Source organism: Mandrillus leucophaeus, unplaced genomic scaffold, assembly GCF_000951045.1.
Source record: "Mandrillus leucophaeus isolate KB7577 unplaced genomic scaffold, Mleu.le_1.0 Scaffold36, whole genome shotgun sequence".
In the NCBI taxonomy this organism is placed as follows: Eukaryota; Metazoa; Chordata; class Mammalia; order Primates; family Cercopithecidae; genus Mandrillus; species Mandrillus leucophaeus.
In genome coordinates, this window is record NW_012103809.1 from 1,008,512 (window position 1) to 1,031,944 (window position 23,433).

The 23,433-nt window shown below is 46.4% G+C and overlaps 1 protein-coding gene across 2 annotated transcripts in view; it reads right to left on the reverse strand.

Moving 5' to 3' along the window:
- TXNDC5 (thioredoxin domain containing 5 (endoplasmic reticulum)) overlaps positions 1-23,433 on the reverse strand; it is a 27,447-nt gene continuing 4,014 nt past the window's right edge. The window contains exons 2-10 of one of the 2 annotated variants that reach the window (XM_011989626.1): positions 22,312-22,461; positions 17,338-17,443; positions 12,945-13,041; positions 9,231-9,346; positions 7,105-7,191; positions 6,302-6,445; positions 3,546-3,628; positions 2,003-2,132; positions 1-938 (exon numbers count right to left, since the gene is read on the reverse strand). In XM_011989626.1, coding sequence (XP_011845016.1) covers positions 816-938; positions 2,003-2,132; positions 3,546-3,628; positions 6,302-6,445; positions 7,105-7,191; positions 9,231-9,346; positions 12,945-13,041; positions 17,338-17,443; positions 22,312-22,400 — 975 coding nt within the window. In that variant the 5' untranslated portion in view covers positions 22,401-22,461 and the 3' untranslated portion in view covers positions 1-815. Of the gene's footprint in view, positions 939-2,002; positions 2,133-3,545; positions 3,629-6,301; positions 6,446-7,104; positions 7,192-9,230; positions 9,347-12,944; positions 13,042-17,337; positions 17,444-22,311; positions 22,492-23,433 lie in introns of those variants that run through there. The other variant, XM_011989625.1, reaches the window with a different exon arrangement.

The following is a 23,433-nucleotide window of genomic DNA, read 5'->3' on the forward strand; positions in this document are numbered from 1 at the left end:
CCTTGTGGAATTTTCCATGCCTACCCTTCTAAGGAAGACATCCAATCTTAAAGTTCACGTAGACTGGCTTCGTGTTAACATGAACTAAAGAAACGTTTCACCCCATGAGAAACAGAAGGATCCCTGAACAGTAACTGATTTGACAAGTATGGACACGTCAAGTTATGGCATCAGCATTGTCTTACTCAGGCACAGTCAGAAGTAACGCTGCTTTCATTATGGCTAACCTCTCACATTGAGAGAAGTCTTCACAGAAACAGAAGCTCCAGCAGTGGCCGTGAAGGTATCTTCCAAAGGTGTGGGGTTTTGCATTTAAATCTGCTCCATGCTACAGACCAACCACAGTACTGAGTCAACTGTGACCTTAAGATCAGAGGAACGGCAATACTGCCACAAGGCCACCTTTCCAGAATTCGTAGGCAGTTAAACTATGCTTTGGATGTGCTTTCTTTCACCAAAATCACTCAACTCAGGAACCAAAAATAGTCCAGCAATTTGATTTCCCTCAACTATATTTTAGTCTCAAAGGAAATCATTTAAATTTCATCAAGAGAAGGTCAAAGGGGATATATCGCCACTGAAAATACTTAGTTTACACAGTGACCATGAGTTACACATTTACTTGGAGAAACTTAATAAAGAATCTGTAGAGTGTGTTGGCTTGGAACACACACACACACAAAGAAGATACCACACGCTTAGTATGTTCTGCTTTCTGAACAGCCACCACCGGGAACCCAGTGGCCTCTGTGGGACTGAACTCCTAAATGCGGGGTGCAGGAGCCGGGCAGGAGAGGTGACTTCCAACTGTGTTTCTAGAGTTCGTCCTTCGCTTGGCCCAGGACAAAGCGGTGTAACGAGTCAAGGTCTCTGCCTCCACTGTGCTCACTGACTTTCTTCCCTCCTCGGAAAAGCAACAATGTGGGGTAGCCTCGTACCTTAAACCAAAAAAGAAAAACGTTTGCAAACCAGCGGTCCAGATCACATACAAATTGCTTCCTAAATAAAACCAGATACACCCCTACTGTCGTGGCTGGAAAATTCTGTGGCTAATTTTTAAAGGTATATATCCCATTAAAAGAGGAGCAGACTATTTAGAAAGCAAAGCCGTGGGGCACTTCTGAATTCAAAATGACATCATTAAAGATCAGCATCAAAGGAACGATTTTACCCTAAAGTAGACCCTTTCAGTCTTTACTGTGCCCACGATCACCTGCGGATCTGCTGAAGATGCAGATTTGGATTCAGCAGGCCTGGGAGTCTGCATTTCCAACGACCTCCCTTGCGATGCCCTGGTGGTCCGCAGACCAGACCATGAGAGCAAGATCCTCTTGAGGATACATTTTTCAGTTGCAACTCGTTTCTAAGAATTTTAGGGCACAAGAAACAACTGGTATCTTTTAATGATAAGGAAACTATGTCTGGGTTACGTCTATTCTCCATCTAAAAGGCTCCAAAAGTGTTTGAATAACACAAAAGGAGAAATAAAAATGACAAATCTTCCAGGCCATCAGATTGTGCTAACAGCTTGGAATGAAGGCAGTGGTTAACCCAAGCACAGGACCGACTTGCTGGCATGGCCCTTTCAGAAAGGAGGTTATGTTGAAATGATTCTGAGATTCAGCCCCTGCATTTTAGAATGCTGGCTTATGAGTGGAAAATGAGCGACTCGGGTATTTATGGCGAAGGCTACAGATCACTGGTCAATCATCAAGAGTAGCGGTGTGGGAAGCCCCCCAGTCTATGGTGTGGGGTCTGTTACTTCATGGCCTTATACTCAGACAGCAAGGCCTGAAAACCTGCACTGAAACATGGATACTAACTAAAAAGTGGGCGGAGAAGAATGCCTTTCCTTCGAGAGAGGATCTCTTTTGCTTCTCAAAACAACTCAAAGGAGACATAAAAGCCACATTGTTGAGAAGATGAGGGCGGAGCGAGTGATCGTGGTTAAGGCACAGTTCCCTCGGGATCTGCTCCCATAAGCAGCCATCCGAGCACCCACCGAGTACTTGCTGCAAATACTCCGTTCAGCAGTGCAGTCTACTTCAGCGATCTTGACGCCTGCCAGGCCAGGGAATTCCTTTCTAGAGAGTTCCTCCCAAGTAGGAGCCAGATTCTTACAATGACCACACCTAGGAAGAGAAAAAGGACAGCTTGTTGAAATCCTGGGTCAAGATCATTCACCTACACTTTGCTGCCATGACAAGCCCTGTTTCTTCTGTATGGGACAAACAATTGCCTAGAAATTTGTAAAATACCAAATTCTCCCACTGGGTGCACATTAACTCTTCCTCCTCCTCCCATCCCAAACGAAGAACCCAAACGTTGATCTAAGGTAGACTTTCAGACAACGTGACAGAAGCAAGCCAGTCTGAAAGCAAGTTGAGATTCTGAGACCATTCCCATGCCATGGTCAACTGCACTAACTGGTTTATGAAAGCACCAGGAGCAGAGGAACAGGGAAGACAGCAGATGCCACACAATTTCTAAAAAAGTCACCTGAATGCCAAAGACATTTTAGATTTGATCGCTTAGGGTCTCAGAATTTCAAAACCGTTTTAAGGCCTCCTTGGTACTTCAGTGATTTGGGGTGAGCATCAAGGCCATGACTAAGTTTGGTTCAAACCCTCCCTTCTACCCGACTCTGTTCCCTTGTCTCTTCTGACCCCCTCCTGCCGTGTGGATGGCTCCCCTTCAGCCAAAGGGAATCCTCTTTCTTGATACTTGATCTATGGAGCTTTAGGTTTTTAAAAGTTGAAAATGATTTGAAAGGCATCGCTACGGTTCGTTTGAGTCCTGTGCTTATTAACTTTTTACCCCTATGGTTAGTTTCTCAGGAATATGTGGAGTGTAACAAAAAGAAAACTAGCGCCTTTATCATGTTTAGATAAAGAATTTAATGTTGTCCTGAACACTCTGCTTTTCCAAATGGATTGTTTTATTTGTGAAGACAAAAAGTTACTCCCATTTTTTCAGCTGAGGGAACTGGGGTTCAAAGGAATTAAAGGACATTCACGGTAAGTCTTAGAACCAAGGTTGTCTGGATCTCACACTATCTGCAATTCATTTCTGCTCTGGTCTCCAAGACCATGTGGCACGCAGGTCCAGGGAACTGCGTAGCACACTGAATGGCTCTAACAGACTCTACTGGATTTCTCTACAAAAGAAATCTGACTACTTAAAAGAACCGAGGAGCAAAACTACATCATGACACTCATTGTTTCGCCAAAAAAAAAAAAAAAAAAAGCCATCTATTTGGAAAAGTGCAGATACCACAACACTGAATATGGCCATCATAATTTGCCTCAATTTTTGTTTTCTCCCAAGTTGATAGAACTTTAGCCTCATTCTCCATATATAATTAAGGCCACTGAAGTTTAACATATTTGAATAATGATAATGGTTCCTTATTTCCTACAACATGACCTACATGTAAATGCAACACATGCCCAACATTGAGTCTGGAGGGGTGGCAGATGAGCTGGAAAACATGATGTGACTTAGTACACATGAACAAAGTAGTTTCTAATTAAACAGCCACTTACCATGGAGCATAAAACTTGATGAAGGTTATTCCTTCTGCAATGGTGTCATCGAAGTTATTTTCAGTGAGTGCCAACACAGTGCCCTTCAAGGGAGGGAAAAGCCACAGTTCAAGTACATCCCTTAAAGTTGAGCAGGGCCATGCTTTGGAATTGCAGACACATGAATCAGTAATTTTTTAAAAATGCTGTTATGCAGGCTCCAAAGTCACAAAGAAATACCTACACAACCTGCATTTCATAGGCTATGTACGAAGGGAGGCTGGCAGCCTCTGAAGGGCAGAGAGATCAGTACAAGTCCCTGGGTCCCAAGCCTGGGAGATGCGGTGAGGAGGTGGCTGGACACTGTACGGGGGTGGTGGGGGCAGGGGCTGTCTTTTGGGGATGAGGCAGGTTGAAAACTCCCAGGCCATTGTTCTGACAACGCTCCAGGGCTCTGTGGTGTGGACCAGGCAGCCCTGGGTGTCCGACGCTTGAGTCTGCACCTCTAGGCTTGGAGTCTCTAGGACACCCACTGAAGTCTGATCCTCAGCTGCTTTTCTCACTGGCCACCCTGTTCTCCTAGCACCCTTTTCACATCCTCTCTATGCAACAGAAAGAACTGAGTTACAATAGCACAGGCAATGATATGTGTTTTATATTGAACATAAAAATGGAAAGCAGCCTGTTCTAAGTCAATGTGAAAAATGTTGATGGAAGCTCTGGCTGGAGAATTTAAGGGAAAGGTGCTACATGGTAGTCTGCTTTAAAGCCATTCTCCCTTGACAGTTCTTTACAGAATGACGTCTATGTGTTTCTCCAAAAATGGATCTGCGATTCTCTCCTGAGAGCAGGAATGGGATGATTTATCATGTGGCTAAGTGTACCAGGGCTGCTCCATTTAAGTCTGGCATCGAGTAACATATGTCAGTGACGGAGGCCAAGCGGGGCCATTGTGGAACACTACCATCTTTATGTCCAGAAACATGACGCCGCACGCACTGAAAAGACCCACTTCATGGTGGAAAACTGTATTATAAATAGAAACGGTGCTGTGATGAAAACATCCATGGTATATAATTATACTCAATTTGGGATGACCTTTGTAACCACCATGACACACATACTCCTCTAACATATGTGGTCCTAACAACTACAAAACCAGCTGCTTGCTTCTTCAACCAAAACATCAACTTTTAAACAACACTCAGGCCATCCCTGACCTACAAGAGTCCAACTAGGGATGGGGCCGTGGGGGTGAGGAGGCCCTGTATGGCCCCACCCAGTGAGAAGGGGGTTGGTGGCTCCACTGGTTTTTCCAAATCCCATCTCCTGGCCTTCAGGTGTGGCTTCTACCTGAAGAGGATGACACGGGCACTCTCGTCCAGTGCAGACCTCCTGCCGTAGCCCCAGGCTCATGGATGGAACTGCCATTGAACACTGCCACCTACGCAGCCGACAGCCGTGAAGATCAACACCTTGAAAACCAAGCTCATCCCTTTTCCTCGAGCTCTAGCTCTGGCCCTGCCCCTGTGCTAGGTACCGTCCTCCACCAGATATGCAGGAAGGAGACTCGCCTCGGACCCTCCCTCCCTCTCCTCCCCGCTGCACAGCAGGCTGGACTCCTTATGCTGGCTTTCTCCTCCTCACCATCCCACAGTCACAGCCGCACCATGAGACGCATTATCTTTAATGGCCTAATAGAGCAGCTTCCCACCTCCAGCACGTGTGCATGCCAGTCATTATCCTACAACTCCACTCTGCACAGAACTTCCGTGGGCTCCCTGTGAATATGGGATACAGGTCGTAATCCTTGGCCAGCTGCCCACATCCTCTCAACTCCAGCTCCTCTCTCTCACTCTCAGGGATCCTACACCACACCCCGACCTGTCTCCCCCGTGTTCCCCCAGCCCCAGCTCTGGCCCTGCGGACACGCCGGCTGATCTCTGCTGGTGCGGCGCCTCAGCGGCAGCCCTGCCCAGCCTATCTGTCCAGCACAGATCCCATCAGTCAGCTCCTTAGGGACACTTCTTGCCCATTTGCCCCCACTTCTCTCTAGCAACCAGCCCCGCACACATTTCTGCCCCAGCCCCCTGCCATTGGCTTCTGTGTCTTCTCACCATTTGCCTCAGAGACCTGTATGCTTCAGAGGCAGGAAACCGGTCTTATTTTTATTTCCTGGTGGCCTAGAATAGTGCCTGTGATACAACAAGGGCTTGATAAAGCAGAACAAATGAATCTAAAACCTCCTGCTATCTGAGGGGAGGAAGGAAACCCCACAGTGTGTCAGGACGGCCTAAGCAGGTTACATCTACAGTCACTAGCCTGATCCCCGTGGATGCCCTCTTGCTTACAGGTCTTCTAGGGCCTTTACAACAGAGGTGAAAGGAAATGCCCGGGACAAGGTCAGGACTAGAATCGGGGCCCCAGGGCCAGCAGCCAAGATTTCACAGCGGAAACCTGCCGAGCATAGTCATCCTTTAAAATGAAGAGGAAAGGAAGGATTCTCTAGAGATTTTTGACACCAGATACTGTCTTGGGATTTGTCTCATATCCATGTCATGTTTTTAAAAGGGAAGCTTTTGTTTACATTTACCCCTGAAAGCATGCAAAAGTTGACACAAAATACATGTTGAAAACGCAGCTATAGCCAACCATCAGAATGACTCTGTCCCCAAACTGTCATTTTGTCCAAAGCATCTGAGAAGGCCCTCTGAGGGTGGGTGGTTGGGGCCGGGGGCCATGGGCCTGCATGGATCCCGACCCCAGCAGGCACCCACCTTGTCAGCCTCGGGCTCGGCTGCCAGCACCGGGGCCTCTGAGGGCTTGACGGTCTCCGTGGCTCCGGTCTCTGTGCGCTGCAGCTGCAACTCCACGTACTCCCTCAGTGACTCCAAATCCCGCTTTCCCTTGTACTGATCCACCTGTCCGAGACACGGGCACACTGCTGAGTGAGTCCACTTAGGTGTTCTGAATCACTTAAGCCTTCCTCCAACCCCTGCTTGCCCAGGTCAGATCTCCCAGATGTCTTAGCTGTGGTGCTAAGTCTGTATGTTCGTATTTAGACGGGAATGTAGAGAGGATAACTGAACGCTTCGGCTTTGGTGAGAGAACTATACAGGCCCCTCTTCCCTCCGTGGGGTTATACATCACGGAAGTCTGGGGCGGAGGCCTGCCAGCGAGCTATTATGCTGATGGGGAACTCTGAGCCGCTGACCATTGGCCAGGGAAGGAGGGAGAGAGGCAGAACCGGACCAAGTGCAAGCCTTAGCTCTGTTCAAAGGCCTGAAGGTTTGTGTTCATGACCAGAGCACAGTTAACCCTATGACTGTAAGATCTGGGTTATTCTAGTGATAACTTGGGCCACTGAAATGTTTCAAGGTAGTGTAACAAATGAATTTATCTCCACAACCCGAATCTTATCAATTAAGAGAAAGACATTTGTTCCATTATACATATTTCTCCAAACCAGTGCCCTAACAATCAAGACTGGCAATTCACTGTGCCCATTAAACCACTCAGTAGCTCAGCCTGATGGGGTTAAGAGATGAAGAACTCTCAACACCTAGAAGGGCAGACGTACCTTTTTCCCATCTCGGAACCAGAGAAGAGTGGGGTAGCCACGAACCTGGTTTCCAGAGCAGAGTTCATAGTGCTGTGTACAATCAACCTGAGAATAAAGGCAGACCAACTTCCCAGTCAGTTTCTTCATGGACCTTCTTGCTAATGGGACTACTGGATGCTTTGTACTTTACAAATATTCTTTTCAAAATCCAGATTGTGTAGCAACTCTGCCAGCAAGGTGCAGTTTTTGAAGAGAATGTTCCTAAAAGCTACGCTAAAACATACCTGAGCTAAAGGGAGTAAGGGAAAGATTTACTTTAGAGGTAAGATGTATTGTATTAATAGCTCAGTTAAACATGCCAATTTTTAGGAAGCAACACTTCAACTCAAGCAAGTCAAGTCAGCACCTGGGAGCTGGAGTCAGGGCCCTGGCTTGACATCTGCTGGTGGTGGTGGTGCTGGTGGGAGGGGTTAGCCTGGCTGTTGGTGTCTGGGACCCAGACCAGTTCACATGCCAGCTTAGAATTTCCTCTCATGCTCGGGCTTAGAGGGTCTTAAAATCAAGAGGGAGCAAGAAGTGAATTTTAAACAGGAGTAGTTGGTATATAATAAAGGTAAGACTGAAAAGATGTCAAGATTATAATCCGTCCTTAATTCTATAAACTGAATTTACCAACAAGCACAGCTCTTCAAGCTTTTTATTTCATTTCAATCTCAAAAAGATTCCGCTTGCCCAACATTTTCATGAAACATCTTGTTCTAAGTCATTGCTTTCTTTTTTCTTTTCTACCAGCACGAAAATCGGCAGGACTAAGTTGTTTTTCACTATGTCAGCAAACGGGGGTAAAAATACTATTTCAACACCTAAGACCCATCAGACAGCAGCTGAGGTGCAGAACTGAAGTACAGCAGGCCTCAGCCCAAGGTCGGCAGAGGACAAACATTTTTAAGGGTCTGGTGTAACCCAGCCACATGTGCCAGGGATGAAGGGCTTCAGCATGGTCACCTAGGCTTGTGTCTGCTAGGATCCTCTATGGACATAAACCTAAAAGAATATCCCATAAAATTTCATACAATCATTAAGTAAGGATACAAGGAATGGGGTAAGACAGTTGACAAGATTATTTTATAATTACTTCCCCGCAATGTTCAATAAATATAAACTGATAATCATAACATGTATAATTAGTATATATTATCATAAACGTTTAAGAGGCAACAGTGAGAAATCCATTTAACTGACAACAAAAGTGATTGCAACTTACTAAGCATCCGCCCCGTGCCGAGCATCACACTAAGCAGTGTACTTTCTCCTGCCCAGACACCACACAGTAGATCTTAGCTCAGTTTTGCAAAGGGGGAGACCAGGCATGGAGAGGTTTTGCCCAAGGTCAGCCAGCCAGGTCTACCCAATCCCCAGGTTTACGCTTTTGACCATCTCACCATCCCAAGTAGATCATCCTGTTAACCATCATCCAGTCCTAGACATGCAGCGTTACTTTTGTATACAAATCAGCCCCGTGGCAAGGTAGAAAAACGAGATTTTTAAGAAAGGAAATCTATGCATGGTGTCTGGTGGGTGCTGGAAAGTGGACAAGAATAAAAGTGATATCCCTGGAGCTACACTGGATATTTCCAGAAAATCCAGTTACACAGAAGTTGTCAGACATCACTCTTGGCTTCTCTGTATAAAGTGGGAAACCCTGGAAAGAATCCCAGGCACAGTGCAAACTGAGGGAGGGTCTTCTACGTGCCTGGGTGAGCACAGGGCCAGGGTCCTTTTAGAGAGGGCTCTTGGGTGAGGTCGAACGTGGATGGTCTCCAAGTTCGTCCAGTGAACATTCTACAAGGCTCGACCCCGTATCTTTGCAGAATAGGCTCTGGGGCTGCCAATTCAGATTTGGCCATCTCTTCAAAATAAACAAAGCAGCCGAGGCCATAATTTATCTCTGGGCTGTGGAAAAGTCAGCAAAACTCAAAATCAGGCTGCCATCTGTGAAGGTGAAATGAATTATCAAGTGGCACACTAAATGGAATTAATAAATCAAGTTTGCGACTTTGCACACAGAATGAATAATGGGCCACTCTGCTAATTAATCCAGCCCAAAGCAGTCCATTTCCAGTTTAATAAGGGCTTTCACTCACCTTGCCAATCTTGACAGTTTCGGAATGTTCAAGGCCCAGAGCCAGCTGCTCCCAGGTTGGAGCCAGAGCTTTGCAGTGACCACACCACGGAGCGAAGAACTTGATAAAGTGGTCGCCTGGAGTGGAGAGCCAAGGCAGAGACGGGGGAAAGAGGAACTGTAATTTATGTCAGACCTCACTAGAGAGTTAATTGAAGAATCAGATCTTTGTCCTGCTTAGCAAATCTCAGTTCAGCATGAGCACTTTAATGGGTACAAAGGGACTCCATCAAATGTGTTTCTATTCGTGAGTTCATAACAATACTCAAAACCAAATTTGTCATCTTTGATGGACAATCAGCAACAACTCATTATTTGGAAAACTGTAATAAAGGGAGAGAATAGGCATTTCTCCCACCTCTCCCATATGCACTGCACCACTGAATAACCAGGTGATAAATGAGGACGAGTTTCTCTTGGTTAAAAAATGAAGGGACACTTGAATGAGTCTCGGCACTTCGCAGCCCTAAGGAATGAATGGAGCCAGGCCCTGCCCGTCATGGTCACCCACATCCCAAAGAGAGACAACTGGACACTCTGTGCCCCCACCAGCTATGAGGTCTTCCTGTGCCCCCAAAAAATATCACACTGAAACTGATTCTGTCCCCAGACCCAACTACCAATTTACAGGAAACAGAGAAATCAGGGAAACATGCAGACCACACTACGGGGACACAATTAGCAAAGTCTGGACCACGGGGAGCTCTACAGGTGAAACCACCTATGTCTTCAGCAAGAAAGAGAAAGAGATGTCTGGAGAACATGCAGGTTAAAAGAGCCTTAAAAGATATATACACACACACGAAACTACAGTGCTCGGGAATGTGCACTTCAGTGATGAAACCATAAAAGGAGTCGTGATATGGTTTGGCTGTGTCCCCACCTGAATCTCATCTTCAATTCCCACGTATTGTGGGAGGGGCCAGGTAGGAGGTAACTGAGTCACGGGGACAGGTCTTTCCCGTGCTGCTCTCATGATGGTGAGTACATCTCATGAGATCTGATGGTTTTAAAAATGGGAGTTTCCCTACACAAGCTCTTTTTGCCTGCCAATATCCACGTAAGATGTGACTTGCTCCTCCTTGCCTTCCACCACGATTGTGAGGCTCCCCTGGCCATGTGGAACTGTGAGTTCTCCATTAAACCTCTTTCCTTTGCAAATTGCCCAGTCTCGGTGTATCTTCATCGGCAGTTTGAAAACAGACTAATATAAGTGGTTTCCACAAATGTCAGGAAAGCGCCTTCTTGGAGAAGAAGGGAGGGCGGGCTGAGCTCTGGATGGGACACGGGAGGCTGGCAGTTTTATTTCTTGAACCGGACAGTAGTTACAGTGTGACCACTCTATAAAAATTCATTAAGCCCTACATTTGTTCTCTCGATCTGTATTACATTTTATCATAAAAAAAAGTTTAAAAAGTAAAACACCCTGTCTCTACTAAAAACACAAAAAATTAGCCGGGCGAGGCGGTGGGCGCCTGTAGTCCCAGCTACTCAGGAGGCTGAGGCAGGAGAATGGCATGAACCTGGGAGGCGGAGCTTGCAGTGAGCCAAGATCGCGCCACTGCACTCCAGCCTGGGAGACACAGCGAGACTCTGTCTCAAAAAAAAAAAAAAAAAAAAAGTAAAACATCACCCCCTTGGCTAGGGGACACACACACACAGAAAACAAGCCCTCACAGCATCATTCTTTGGACACAGGAGGTGTTTAGCTGTTCTACCCTGACATCGGGCTGATACCAAACTGAAATCAGGCTGCAGTCAGGGAGAGAACGAACCAGTGGCATGTGGCCTGGCCTCTGAGCAGGACTGTGCCACGCTAAGGCTAACAGCTACTGCCTCATCAGCACAGCAACGATGCACCTGAAGAAAATGGTGCAAAACTTCCTTTAAAAGTTAACAACTTCCATTTAAAAACGTGCAAGGCTGAAACCATGTGCAGGTGCACGCTAGATCCTGCACTGTAAGATGGAGACAAGCTCTCCGGGAACCTCATCAGAGTACTGATGGGAAGCCAGCAAGGGCAGGAAGCCACCATGGTGCCTACATGACACAGCTCTGTGGCAGTAACCCACTCAGGGAGGCGCTGGCGAGGCCTGCCAGAGCCGGTCTGTAACAGGTGATTCGGGAAACACATCCTGCTCAGAGCCCAAGCCAATTCCAGCTGCAAATGCACTCCCGTAGCAGAATGGCTGAAGTTCCACTGTCAGGGCACCGGTACGGATAAAATAACAACTTTTAACAAAATGGGAAACGGCTGAAGGCCTCATGATCAGTTACTGTGGACAGTAAGTGTGGTGGGGGAGGGCTTCTGACTCCCAGCAGGCACAAGTCACAATGCCAGTGGCAATCCAAGCCCTTTCTCACGTTTCCAACCCAGTCTTCTAAGGGGATTTCTCTCCATGGTAGCATTTGGTAATGGGAGTCAGCCGGGAAGCCAAATTTGCTTTCAAGTCATTCGGCGTTGGGCCAAGTTTTCTGAAACACATCTACGGGTGAATAAAGGACGCTTACATATTCACATTGGAAATTTAATGGGGATCATTCTGATATTGGGAGACCATTTTCAAAAAATGGGATGTGGTACAGAAAGATCTTTTAAGTGGAAAGAGTAACTAATTTGATTCACGTTATAATGGTGTCATTAAATTCTGGGTTTTGTTTGGTTGTTTTCTGAGACAGGGTCTCGCTCTGTCACCAAGGCCAGAGTACAGTGGTGTGATCACAGCTCACTGTAGCCTTGACCTTCCAGGCTCAAGCGCTCTTCCCACCTCTGCTCCAGGAGTGCCTGGGACTACAGGCACACGCCACCATACCCAGCTTTTTTTTTTTAAATCTTCTGTAGAGACAAGGTCTTGCTTAGGCTGATCTCGAACTCCTGGGCTCAAGCAATCATTCCACCTTGTTTTCCCCAAGTGCTGGGATTACAGGCATGAGCCACTATGCTCAATCTCAATTCCGTTTAGATAGGGAGAAGCTTTTGTTTCTGCCTGAGGTCATTAGGCATATGATTACCATTAATACACAGGCATACCTCCGAGATACTGTAGGTTTGGTTCCAGACCACTGCAATAAAGATAATATCACAATAAAACAAGTCACACACATTTTTGTGCTCCCTAGTGGATATCAAAGTTATGTTTACACCATAGTCTATGAAATGTTACACCATAGTCTATGAAATGTGCAACAGCATTATTTCTTTAAAAACAATGTACCTTAATTAAAAAATATTTTATTGCTAAAAAGATGCTGACAGAGGGATACAAAGTAAGCACAAGCTGCTGGAAAAACGGCCAGACCTGCCAGATGCCGGGCTGCCAAAATCCTCAATCCGTAAAAACTGCAGTATCTCCAAAGTGCAATAAAGTAAAGAGCAATCAAGCGAGGCGCGCCTGTCAATAAACACTCTCAGCCAAGGATGCACTGTCCAGCTAGCGTGTGGGTAATGAGTGCTTAGCATTAGACTTGGCATTTCCATAAGGGCACAGACAAAAGGAGAACTCATGGTTAAGAGGAGGTGCACTGAACAACGGTCCCAACAGCTCCTCAAGAGTGACCCTTTGTCAGTGCCACTGATGCTGCTAAGAGCTCTTGAGTGGCAGGAAGGAAAAGCCCAGCACGCCAAGGAGTAATAGTCAGTGGTTCTCTGAAGCTGGCACCAGGACCTCCCCCTTACCTTGTGCGACGTGCAGCTCAAAGTTGCTCGCTGAGAGCTCATACAGCCCCTGCTTGAGCTCAGGGGCCCTGGGCGGTTCCACTTCTGGCTCTGGTGTCTAACAAGAGGAAATAAAACAGTCATGGGTATGTCAGTGGAGACACAGAGAAACCATCCAGGAGGTGACTGTGTCTGTGGGGAACCGCCTGCAGAGGCCTCCCTCACTCAGCAACCTGGAACCTTTGTACGATGCTGCTGTGCTGAGTAAGGGCAGTCAGGAACTGATCTCATCAAGCCCTCTGGAAGCTTCAGCAAAAAGCCTCCCACCAGCCTCACCCTCAGTGAAAGCTCTAGGTCTCAGGCTCCAGGGCAGCCAAGTGATAGCTGTCCCTATCCCAAAACCCAACCAAACAAAGCAGACAACGTAAAGGATAGTCTTACCTTACACCCTGTCCTCTTCTTTGAAATGTGCTTGGATACTTCACAAAGAATACAAAATACAATGCCTGATGGACATATTCTGAAGGGGACAGCACTTGCAGACACCAGGGTGCCCAGCACAGTGGCTCACGCCTATAACCCTAGCATTTTGGGAGGCTGAGGCAAGAGGACTGCTTGAGCCCAGCAGTTCAAGACCAGCCTAGGCAACAGAGTGAGACCCCATCACTACAAAAAAATTTTTAAATTACCTGAGCATGGTGATGTGCACCTGTAGTCCCAGCTACCCGGGAGGCTGAGGTGGGAGGATCACTTGATCCCAGGGCTGGAGGCTGCAGTGAGCTGAGAACGCGCCACTGCACTCCTGCCTGGACAACAGAGTGAGACTCTGTCTCAAAAAAACCACAGATACCAAGGTAGCAAAATGGACAAAGCTGAGAATGAGAAACTCAAGGACCAGGAGGGCCTGGTTATCCTTACTTCACACAAATGACAGGGAAAACTGTGAGGAAGACACAACTGTGGAAGACGGATAAAGAGAAAAGGAGGTGATGAGAAGGAAAATGCAGGTGAATGAAAGGCGACAGAGAGAAAACCATGGCATGAACATAAGCTGCACCTTCGAGAAAGAAGGTGATTCACGTGACTAAGTCTTGTACAGAAAGAGGGGGAAAGGGGCTTTTCAAAAGACGCTTCTGACAGGACCCAAGCAGACAGCGATGCGTGCAGCTGTCTAGTCACAATCCTACACTTCTCGACTTTTCAGACCAGGTACAGCTGTGGCTTCCAACTAAAGTAACCAGAAATGAGGGAAAGATAATGGAATCACTGTTCTGCTGCAGACACACGAGTGTGTATTACTCAGCTTTTATCTGGGGGTTCATATTCCTATTAAAAAGAATATTCAAGCTAAGTTGTTAAAGGCTTTAAAAGTGCTGACAGTTCAAAGCTGTGCAGGGCTGGAATCATAAAGAACCGTAAAGTTTCCCTTCCGCTGCGAGCGTGTCAAGACTTTCAAAGTGCTAAATACCCACACGAAAGAATGCCCGAGGGAAGGATGGCTACGTGAACAGTCAGTGAGTTCACATAAGGTGAAATAAAACACTGTGTGCCACTCTCCATGAGATGTTCAAGGGCCTTTCACTACGAAGTGTTCATTTACGGCACGTGCGGGGCGCCCCTAGTTGCTTCCTGGGTTCCTGGCAGACTGCAGAGCAGTCCCCCGGCCCCGGAACACCACAGTGCATCCCAGAAACAGGTGGCATCTCACCCTGCAGTGGCAGCAAACGCTGATATGGTTCTTAAGAAAGCAACCTGGCACTATTCATCAAGAGCCATAAAAATGATCTTGTTTTTTATTCTTGGCCTTACAATTTTATGTCTGGGAAGATTATATTCTAAAACTATCACTCAAAAGAAGAGGGGGGAAAATGTCCTTTACAATGATAAACTTGTTCCCTACAGCATTACTGATGATGGAAAAAGTATACATAACCTAAATATCCAGACAGAATCAGAGTTGAATTATGGCAAATCCACATGATAAAATAATGTAAGACATGGTCAATATAAAGACCACATAAATATGTAAAATCATTAATAAGATGAAACATGTTTGTATGATTATAACTGTTCAAGAAAAAATACAGAAGCAAACATGGAAATATAAAAATTGCAGAATGTACAAAGTGACAAATTGTCTTCTGAGTTTCTTGAATATTGCCACAACACTTTAAAAAAATCTAAATTTATCCCACATGAATATTAAAAAATGTAGGTACTAAGTTACTTAGGTATACAGATAAAGAACTTGCTTTAAAGTTTTCACCTAAAAAGCTAAGAGAATTCCGGTTTGCAGTATAAAGTATGCACACTTAACCTTTTCCAAAATAAGGCATATGGTCATTGTTTCTGGCAATTATCTGGGACCTCCTATTGCTGGGAGACACTACAATATGGCAAGTTAGGTGACTGTGGTTCTGGGGTGGCATGGGGGGATTCCACACAGCCATCCTGCTCCCACACTGAGGAGACAGAAAGTCCCTTGCAGAGTCTGGACTCGGCCCCTCAGCCCTTCCCAAACTGCAGGTGAGGCCACCACCTCCACTAAGGGAAATGGGCCGTGAGAAGAGGTCTTTCTGCCATTCTGATACTGCCTGCCGGTTTCTTGAATAAAGCCATCACAGAAGACTGGCTTTTTTGGTGAAATTTATTTGAGGCTATTAACTCCTCCTTCAAATTGGCTTCCTACCATCCAATATACGTGTCCCCACAAAGACAATATTTTCATAAAGGAAACAATGTCAAATTTAAATCTGTATGAAAGTCACACCTGCTTATTCAGCTTTCTTGCCAGGACAAAGATGCAAATTTCCTGAGAGGTCTGTGGTTCTCCCTTTAAGCTAAAGTTAGGTAAGTCTCTGGTTCAGTGACATACATCACACACCAACAGTCTCCACCACACAGTTCAGAGAGTCTTTTTTTTTTTTTTTTGCAACGGAGTTTTTGCTCTGTTGCACAGGCTGGAGTGCAGTGGCGCGATCTCGGCCAACTGCAACCTCCTGGGTTCAAGTGATTCTCCTGCCTCAGCCTCCCAAGTAGCTGGGATTACAGGTGCCCACCACCATACCTCACTAATTTTTGTATTTTTAGCAGAGATGAGGTTTCACCACATTGGCCAGGCTGGTCTTGAACTCTTGACCTTGGGTGATCCACCCACCTCAGCCTCCCAAAGTGCTAGGATTACAGGCGTGAGCCACCGCACCCAGCCGAGTTGACAGAGTCTTTACAGGTGAGGGATGGAAGTACTGAATCAGCAGCCAAGTTTCTGATTAGATCATCAAAGATGGGGCAGAGCGGAAGAGCCGCACAGACACACTGGAAAATGGCATCAGTAAGCGGCAAAGCTCCAAAAGGACCACCACAGACCACCTTCAAATCAGTGGGCGCCTAGCTGGTACAAGAAGGTAGTCCTAGGTCTTTGTTGAAATTGAAAGTACAAAGACTTCAGATGCTCTTCCTAGCTCATCAGGATCCTACAGTGTAGGAACACAGGTCTTCTTCCAGTCCCTCTCCAACACACCAGCATGACCCACCAGGTCTACCCGGACTCCCGGGGCCTGAGCGCTCGGCATTAATCAGAAGAAACCACCCACAAAGGGACACTTAACCAGTGGGTTATGATCATGATGATTTATAACAAAGTGAAGACTTCCAACATCAACTGGGAAGGGGGAGGATTATAAATTCTTTTTAGTACTTAATATTCTAAGAGTCTACAATCTCCTGATATTAGCCTTAGTATGGGAAGTGCATTAAGACACAGAGTATTAACGGTACAAAATGATGTTATAAGCAAAGCCCATTAGGGACTCAGGGACTGAGCACCGAGAAGAAAAGGAAGGATCCACCCTACGGGTACAGCTGGCGGGCTAGGCCTGAGCCAGAGGACTGCAGGTGGTAGAGGGCAAAGGTCGGGGGGATGGGAGGAGGCTCCAGTGCTGGCTTGGATAGGAGATTCTAGGCTGGGCCCGGCCCTGACCCCAGGTGGTCCAGAGTCAGTCTCAGATGCTGGGGAACACTTGTGAACTGTATTACCTGTGACGGTGGCAGGGTGGCAGTGTTAACAAGGAGTAAGTTCTTATCTGTGAGACCACACAAGTGACTTCCCTGAAGACTGACTACAGCCAAACAAGGTGCAGGTGGCAGGAGAGACAAACACCAAGATGGCAGTAACTGTTGAAGCTGAGGGTTTAGTCTTCTCTTGACTTTTGTGCACATTTCGGTATTTCCATACCAAAAAAATGTTTGTAAAAGTTCATCTGTACCTATAATATCAATGAGCTCTAAAAAAAAGTAGAGTTGCTTTAAAATGGCAGCCTGAATCATTAACCTCAACTGGCCTCTGCCCCGTTACATATTACCCCAAAGACGCAGGCAGGGAGAAAGGGAGGGAGGGAAGCAGGTAGGCACTGACCGCTGGCTCCTCGTTCAGTGTCTGTAGCATCCAGTTTTCCAGTGTCTGGAAATCCCGAGGACCCTGGTACTTCACAGCTTCTTGGCCTGGCTTGAAAAGCTTTAAGCTGAAAGAATAGCAAAGGATTAGGCAGAGCAAAAAGAAAGTTGTGTTACCAGAGAGCAAACTCATTTAGTGAGACAATTAGAAAATGGGCTGTCAAGGGGCTGCAGCCAGGCACACATCCGCTCTTCTCTGATAAAACGGAAACAAAACTAATGTTCCAGGAGGTAATACATTCAGTTAATCCTAAACTTTTAGAAGTTTCTGATTTTATTCAAGGAAAACTAAAATGAGGTGAAAACTTCCAGCCTCATGCTGTGAGTGAAGCCTTAAAAGCTACAAGTATTCAGTGCTCCTCTGTAGCAGCCTCGGGCCTTCCCCGCAAGCAACTGTTATGCTTTCCCGGCTTCAGTAGTTGTTGTGCATGGGTTCAGATTAGGACCGGAGTAGATACAGTGTTGTTTCGCAATCAAGGTATTCTTCCAGGCCACCCTGGCAGGTATTCAACTCTTGCAAAGCATGAATATCCAGTTACCGTGAGAATTCAAGTTTCCAGCTATAAGAACATCCGTGACATTGACTGATGCAGTCCATTCACCTCCCCATAGAAAAGGAATCTTTTCTTTTTCCTACAAATGTTGGCCTCTGAAGGAATCTGCAGAGAGGATATGGGAGCAGGCTCTTTAACTGTAAGCGAAAGCCATCACCAGAGGATGAAATTAACACTCCCAGTTCCTGCATCCCTCCAGCAGTCATGGGGAAACATGCTCTAATGCGCTAGATAAAAACTCACAGACTACTAATAGAAAAAAAAAAAAGAAATACCGAGTACCATTTGTTGGCAAGCCTGCTCATCTAAAACACCTGCCACTTCTACAGCACGCATGTGGATTTTGTGAGTAGATGTCCAACGTACAGTATCAGAATTGTAAGATGGCAACATATGTAAAAATCGGACATGAGGGTTTGAATAGTGGCTTAGTTCAACAACAGCTGTAACAGAAGACCACAGACTGGGTGTCTTAGAAACAACAGGATCTATTTCGCCTAGTTCTAGAGACTGGGAAGTCTGAGATCGAGGTGCCAGCAGAGCCAGTGTCTGGAGAGGGCTTTCTGGTTCACAGATGGCGTCTTCTTGCTGTGTCCTCATATGGCAAAAGGGGAAACAGAGCTCTCCAGGGCCTCTTTCATAAGGTATGTAACCCCATTCATGAGGGCTCCACCCTAATGGCCTACTCCCTCCCTAAGGGCCCACCTCCTATTGCCAGCCTTGGGGATCAGGGTTTCACCTATGAATGCTGGGGGACACACATTCAGTCCATAAAAAATGGCTAATTCTCCTTAAAATGAAGTCACATGGCTAGATTAGGCTTTGAAATGAAAACAGGCATACTGGCCTTACCCAGAACCTAAGATGGTACCATGGGGCATAGGTAAGGTCCCTAATGTGTCTCCAATGCAAAACATACACCCAGCTTCCTCAGCAGCTCAGTCTCATAACCACAAAAAACAGCCAAAACTTAACCAGATTTGGCCAGTACACTGGCTACTTCACAAAGTTCAACATGATAAGCAACTGCAACATCTGCGGTAACAAAGATGATTGCCCTCACCTAGCCTGGCACCTCCCCAGGCTCCCACAAGGTGTGTTCCGCACCTGGAAACAGAAACTGCTTCCTGCACGGCTCTGCCTCCCACCAGCGCTCTTCAGGAAGGGAAATGGGTGGATCCTCAAGACATCAGAAAGGAACAGGGACTGTCACACTCATTCCTTGTGTCTTTGCTAAAAGTAAAATACAGTAAGACCTAGCCTATGATTTTTGTAATTTGCTATTCATTTGAGCAAAACAAAAAATTAAAAAAAAAAAAAAATCTCTTCTTGTTGTTGGACTGAAAATCGTTCTAACCTGCCCAACAAGTCTGAGATTCTTCCTCGGTAAGTTCACAGAGCCCAGGGATAGAGTGGGCACTTCTGGTCCAGACCTTCCAGTTAGTTTGGGGCATCTGACTTCAATTCTCACTGTCGAGGGTGGTGAGGAAGGCGATGGAGACTGGGCCACAGGGTACAAGCCCAAACAAAGTATTGCCCCAGGTTTCTGCTATTACCACGCCTCCACACCGGCATCTGAGTCTCCTCTTTCAAGGAGACAGCAGGGAGAAAATCTCCATGTAGGTATTGCCTTGGCAAACAGCATGATGAAAGTTCTATTACTGTAGACAGTGTTATGAGTTGAACTGTGTCCTGCAAAACAGATCTGTGTAAGTCATAACCATCCATCTCAGAAGGTGACCTTCTTTAGAATAAGGTCTTTACAGAGATATTCAAGTTAAAATGAGGTCATTAGGATGGGCCCGAATCTAGCATGACCAGTGTCCTTGTAAGAAGGGTTAATTTGGACAGAGAGAGACACACACACACACAGGAAGAAGGGCACATGAGGACAGAGGATGGCAGTGATGCATCTACAAGCCAAGGAATGCCAAAGATGACCAGGAAACCAACAGGAGCTAGGACGAGGCAAGGGAGGATTCCCCTACAGGTTTCAGAGGCAGCATGGCCCTGCTGCCGCCTTGATTTAGGACCTCTGGCCTCCAGCACTGTGGAGAATACATTTCTATTGTTTCTGGCCACCCAGTTTGTGGAATTTTGTTATGCACAGCCTAGGAAACTAACACAGGTGGTTTCCTCCGTCAGTCCTGCCCTGCTGTAATGATTCACGACTGGCCCAACAGGAAGACCTCAAAACATTTACCTGAGCACAGCCAGCCATCTCTAGGGGGCATGGGAGCCCAAACTCCCTGCCCCTCCAATCCTTTACTCCAGTTACACTTGCCAGGGAAGAATGACATGAAAGCTCATGTCCTGACACATGCCTGGACTCAGGCAGGTACAACATCTGCTTCAGGCCTCACAACCACCCTATGGGATGGGTACTTTCTTGGAGGAGTAAAAGCTCACTCAAGTCCATCTACAGATGCCCCGACACGACCACATTTCATACAGCACATTCCACCTTCTGCATTCTCTGGGGGGAAAGTAATCTGTTCTCGGGAGCTTCTGCAGGGCAGTGATGGTCACAGAGGTTCCTTCCCAAACTGTGTTCAGTGTGATGTAAGCTCGTTTTTGTTCTTTTTAATAACACAAAACCAGCCCATGGTTTACTTGGGAAGACCAGATCTTCTCATTAAAAATCTAAACACATGATCCAATACGGGCCTTTTTAAATTTGTGACTTTTTAAATTTGTGATGGTTGTTGGTGAATACCAACTATGGAGTAGCTGATATTGCAGCTGATAGCTGTTATGGCCAGGCTTAGGCGGAAGCCTTCGCTTCCTTCTCTGACGCCCCATTAACACATACCACTCTCAGCTCCATTACAGGTCCTGTGCCACCTTCCCCGTGGCATGGTGTGTGGTGCACACAGTCTCAGGCCACAGATGGTCAGCAGGTTAAGAGGAAAGACACCACAGCCAGCCCACCCCGGCTGCCCCTGAACTTTGACAGCAGTAGGCTCTCCACAGGTAAGCATTCACCTCCTCGCCCTCATCTCTGCTCACTACCTGCTGCTTTGGGAGGCTCTTGATCCATACTTCAAAAGCAATACTATAAAGCATAGAAGAGTTAATGCTTTTATGTAGATACAGATAGTAGGCAATTTTATCTCCATTGATCTGATTTAAAGTAAACCCAAATTATGGCACTTACATTAGCAAGTAGTCACCAAACACCAAGAATTCCAGAGTCCTTTGTGGAAATGCCCACATTTCCAGACGGGAGGGTAAACCCTAACATGTATCGGGTGTGCTCAAATTGGTGTCTGCACACATTCCATGTAAGTCCCATAACAATGTTTGGGGGATCACCTTACTTACAGGTTAAATGATGAGGCCAGAGCTGGGTGGTAAGTAAATGGGAGAGCTGGGATTTGACTGTGACTTCTAGGTTCAAGCCTAGAGCTCCCTCCACTTTTCTGCCTCCCAGGTTTGAATATAAGCTCCAATTTTAAGCTTTACTGATGGCCCCCTATAATACCCAATTAAGCAATAAATTGTATAGAATTGACTTCATTCCTCAATTGAAACAAACAGCAAGGAAGTGACCGTGGCAATCCCTCCACCTCCTTCAGAAACAGCTTCTTCTCTCTTTTGAAGAACTGCTTTCCCCTCCAACACTTGGCACATGGTGTGAATGGGCACGTGTCTTGCTATAAGCTCCTGTTTCCCTGGCCACAGTGACTATTCCTGGAACGAACACTCCAGCCAAGCAGGGCCAGTGAGTGGTGAGCCCTTCTGTGCAAACAGATACAGGCCTGGAAAGCCATCATCTCAAGGGAGGCGCAGCAGAAACAGACCCCCGACCCCTGAAGCTGGGTCTCAGAGGTTCCTCCACAGCCTTTTAAATAGTCCTTTCTTTCTGTTTAATAAGAGAACAATTATATTTCTAGAATTGAGAACGTTTCAATTTCTATTTCCTATAACCAAAAAAATTCTTCACTGTCAAGGAAGTAAGTATCATCGTCTGTCAGACTCTATACTTCTTTCCAACAGAAACAGCCCTGTGGGAGTCACACGGGAAGGAACTATAGGAAGGGTGTTTGCGAATAAGAGTCACTAGAAAAAGCAAGCCAAAATTGATGACAGTCTACGCACACTGTGTAAAATGTACCAGTGAACATCTAGCATGGCGGGGCCACCATTTTCGTCTTGCAAACACATTCTCTTATAAACACGAAAACCCAACACTGATGAATTAAAGGTTATCCAGAGTACGAAAGGCATCTAAAATAGACACAGCGTTAAATGCAATTTCTCCCTAATGACAGGGACTGCCTCCTTAAATTTAGTATCTCTTCACTCCTTTACCAAAAGTTTAGGACTTTCTTTGTAACCAGGAACCACCTGGGAAGTGTGCCCCCTTTCTTCCGACTTACGTGGGGTATCCTCGCACTCCCTGGGCGGAGCACACATCGGAGTGCGCCGTGCAGTCCACTTTAGCCACATAGACTTTGGCATCTTCCATGCTGTTATATTTGTCTCCCAGGTCATTCCAAGTTGGCTGCAGCCGCTGGCAGTGTCCACACCTGGAACAAGGCAAGAGTACAAGCGCACTGAGTACCAGGTCACAGGGCAGCTGGCCCACAATTTCAGCCCTGTCCAGGAGGCAATGGGGCTCTCAGTCCTTTCTTTACACCACTGCAGATGGCAGCTCCTGGACCGGTACTCCAGGACCTCTCCCCCCTGCTCCCTCCCCTCCAGAGTCGCTGCCCTGTTCGCAGCATGAAACCTCAGCCTTGTTCCAGCATTAAACTTAGCAGAGTGTTGTTCTGGATCCTACTTGTTCTGGCCCTGCTGACCTCCCACTTGACTTCTATTCCAGAGTCCACCCTCCTTCCCTTGTGGCCTAGTCCTGAGCCCTACTGCAGCATCTGCAGTGTTCCCAAAGGGCTATCGCTTGGTTTGGCCCTGGGACACGTTCTCTGACACTTCCTCTGTAAACTCCACCTAACTAAATCTACCCGCCCTTCAGGTAGATTGGGTGTCACCTCCTCCAGCAAGTCTGCCCTGACTCCCCGGGCCATTCAGTGCCCGTTCTCTTCTCCTGCCCTTCTGGAAAGCCCCTCTACTCCTCCCTTGACAGTAGCTTAGCACCTCCTGCCATATCTGCTACTTTTACTCACAAACCAAACAGCGACAAATACAAGGCAATCTCAAAATTTACTCAATTGCAATTTTCTCCAATGAGGAGGAAAAAAACATTTGTGGCCACCTAAACTTCTAGGGTTGAAGTAAGCAAACGTCTATAGTATTTATTGTATGAATTCAGTTATGTACAAATAGTTTTAAATCACCTATCATTTAAAAGAGTGTATTAATTAGGCTTCTTCCATGCTTCACATTTCATGAGGATATCAGCATCCTTCCCAACACTAGATCTTGAGTCCTACAGCTGACCACAGCTCTTCCCGCATTCTCAGGACAGTATGTCCACAGTGCCATACCTGAATTTTTAACGAGACAACCCTAGAAACTTTATCCCAAGTTTCAACTACAAT